The sequence below is a fragment of the Mus musculus genome, chromosome 9, assembly GCF_000001635.26.
Source record: "Mus musculus strain C57BL/6J chromosome 9, GRCm38.p6 C57BL/6J".
Lineage (NCBI taxonomy): Eukaryota > Metazoa > Chordata > Mammalia > Rodentia > Muridae > Mus > Mus musculus.
In genome coordinates, this window is record NC_000075.6 from 20,211,541 (window position 1) to 20,214,823 (window position 3,283).

Genomic DNA, 3,283 nt, shown 5'->3' on the forward strand with positions numbered 1-3,283 from the left:
AGGTGAATATGCTAGGAAATTAATAAATTAGAATCGATTGAAGGGCCAGAGTAATAAGTGGAGACATTTTTTCCTATAACTTCTTCCTATCTTACTTGTCTCTTTATAGTAGGTTTCTTTAGAGATAAAGTTGGTGAAGACTTTGGACAGCTGCCCAGATTTTAGTAGAAATGCTACAGACGTAGAAAGATATTTGTTTATATTTTCATTGATTCAGGGTTAGGATTAGGGTTAGGAAATCTTCCTTTATGTAAAATAATCACCTGGTATTGAGACCTAATGGGAATGGGAATCAACCAGACAGCCAAGAAACATATCACATATACAAAACAGGCAGGCATTACAAAGATAAATGAAAGGTATTTCAAAAGAAATGTGTACAGAGAAGGTATAATCATGTTCACAAACAGAAACCTTTCTGAATGAAAGTGTAACAACTGAAAAATGTTGAGAAGTGAGATTGGGAATCAGACTAGATCAATCATAGAGAAATGATTTACAACAGTTTTAGAAACTGAATGCTCTGATCTAAATATTTCCAGAGGTTCTCTGGTTTTCACAAGGTTCAAACTTTGGAGAATTAATAGTTCTAAGTAGAGATAAGAAAAAAACACATGTCTCCTAAAGGGAAAGTTAATATTATGAGACAGTCATTTTAATGAATGAGAAAATGTGTGCACCTAGGTTTTATAGTCATAAGACCTTTATGTCCAGTTATCTCAATAAATAGAAAGAGAAAGACCTTAGAGACTGTGGTATATGTTTCCTAATCGTTCTCTCCCATAGGTGTCTAGCTTATTTGTCAACAACATGAAACCAGAAAACCAAACAAATATTTTAGAATTTTTGCTTCTGGGGTTTTCCCAATATCCAGAGCATCAACCCATGCTATTTGGACTGTTTCTGCTCATGTTTGTGGTCGCTGTGTTTGGGAATCTTCTCATCATTCTGGCCGTCAGCATTGACTCTCACCTGCATACTCCCATGTACTTCTTCCTATCTAACCTGTCCTTTTCTGACATTGGTTTCATCTCTACAACTATCCCTAAGATGTTGGTGAATATCCAAACACAGAGCAAGTCCATCTCCTATGCAGAATGCATCACCCAGATTTATTTTTTCATGCTCTTTGGAGGCATGGACATACTTCTCCTCACCGTGATGGCCTATGACCGATTTGTGGCCATCTGTCACCCCCTTCACTATTCAGTCATTATGAATCCCCAACTAAGTGGCTTGCTGGTTCTTGTATCATGGTTTATTAGCTTTTCATATTCTCTGATACAGAGTCTATTGATGCTGCGGTTGTCCTTCTGTACAAATCAGATAATTAAACACTTTTACTGTGAATATTCTAGAGCCCTCACTATAGCCTGCTCAGACACACTAATCAATCATATCCTTCTTTATATTCTGATATGTGTCCTTGGCTTCATCCCTTTCTCAGGGATCCTTTATTCATACTGTAAAATTGTTTCTTCTATTTTGAGAATTCCATCAACAGATGGAAAATATAAAGCATTTTCTACCTGTGGGTCTCATCTATCAGTGGTTTCTTTATTCTATGGGACAGGCCTTGGTGTGTACCTTAGTTCTGATGTAACTTCCTCCTCTGGGAAGGACGTGGTGGCCTCAGTAATGTATACAGTGGTCACCCCTATGCTGAACCCTTTCATCTACAGCTTGAGGAACAAAGACATTAAGAAGGCCTTAAAAACACTTGGGAGAATACTTCTTTTAAAGTGATAATTTCACTGGTTTTAGTATTCTGAGGTTACAAAAGTAAAGCAGTAGGATAAAGAAATTCTGTCCCTTAATCGTGTACAATTTTTATCCAGTTTGTTCTTCTGTGTTTGATCAAAATTATCCTGTGAATACTTTTATCTGAAACTCAAATGATATCTCATGTGTTATCCTCAATTCTATCCTCCTCTATTTTATATGACATATTTTTCTCACTTCATTTAATGTTTACATTTTTGTAATTCAATACAACCATTCAAATATCAACTCCTGAATTATCTAATAAAAGTTATGAAATAACATTTTATTTGTTTATAAATAGTTCATTTATAGAACTTAAGCTCATGTTTAGGTTTACAATACCTGTGTGTATAAATGCTACATTAATTACACACATGCTAGAATGTATGTTGCTGTTAGACATTCCTTTATGTAGCCTGGACCTTACCATGAATTCTTTGCTCACCACCCAGAAATCACCACTGAGATTTTAGACGTGAAAATTTCTACTGAAGAGAAAATTTTATCTTGTTATTATACACTGACTGAAGTAGTCTCCTGTGATATGAATATTTGTCCTCCTGACTTCTATGTTAAAATGTTAAAAACACTGTGATTTTATTTAAAAAGGAGGAATTGGGAAGCAATTACGTTGATTTCTAATGGTGCCCTCGGGAATAAAGCTTCTTATAGGAACAGAAGACCCTAGGGAGTTTTCTTGCCTCTGCTACAACAGAAGACCATAGTAGAAAAGTACCTTCTATGAACCATGAAATTGGCTCTCAGTAGAAACCAAACCTGTCATTTCTTAATTTTAAATTTCCCAATTTCCAAATGTGTGAGAAACAAATTTTATTATATATTATGTGTTTAACCTAAGAGATTTGTTATAATGTTCTGAACATATTAACCCCTATGTTGAAAGATTATAAATTAATCTTGAAACTTGAAATGTCTATAATGTCACAAGGCAATGTCAGAGATGCATTCTACTAGAGAAGGCAGTTCTTAGAAAATCTCTATAATGTAATGGAAATAATTCATAAAAGATAGCACTGGAAATGTGAAAATAGCTACTTAGGAGATGTACTCATGTTTGTTCCTTCTTTCTACTTGCATAGTGTTCCCCTTCCACCAACCCCTCTTATATCCCTTAGCTCCAATATGGGGTCAGGTCAGTAGGGACAGTGGTGATTACCCAAGATAAGACTATCTGGGAACAATCTTGAAGCATGGAAACCTCAGCTCAGGGAGCTAAGTTTCTAGCTTTAACTCATGCACTCTACTGGAGGAAAGAGAAAGGTGTAACCACATATATTGATAGTCAATGTGCTTTTGCCAAAGCTCATGTTCATGTAGCTCTCTATTCAGGGAAAAGGGATTGCTAATCTCATCAGGAAAAATATTAAAAATAGGGGGAAATTTATACATCTATTGGAAGCTATATGGTTACCCAAAAGGATGGTCATTAGTCATTGTAAAGGACACCAGAAAAAGTATTCTCCAGAATGCAGAAGCATTAGAGTGGCAGACTTGACCT

The 3,283-nt window shown here is 35.6% G+C and overlaps 1 protein-coding gene across 1 annotated transcript; it reads left to right on the plus strand.

Annotated features, from left to right (window-relative positions):
* The first annotated feature begins 666 nt into the window (after positions 1-666).
* Olfr871 (olfactory receptor 871) lies at positions 667-1,813 on the plus strand. The gene has a single exon (NM_146903.2). The coding sequence runs from the start codon at positions 811-813 to the stop codon at positions 1,744-1,746; it is 936 nt and encodes a 311-aa protein (NP_667114.2). The 5' UTR covers positions 667-810; the 3' UTR covers positions 1,747-1,813.
* The last annotated feature ends 1,470 nt before the right edge of the window (positions 1,814-3,283 follow it).

Excerpts from the sequence above, each read along its gene's own strand:
- Olfr871 (NM_146903.2), top strand. The coding sequence starts at position 811 with ATGAAACCAGAAAACCAAACAAATATTTTAGAATTTTTGCTTCTGGGG.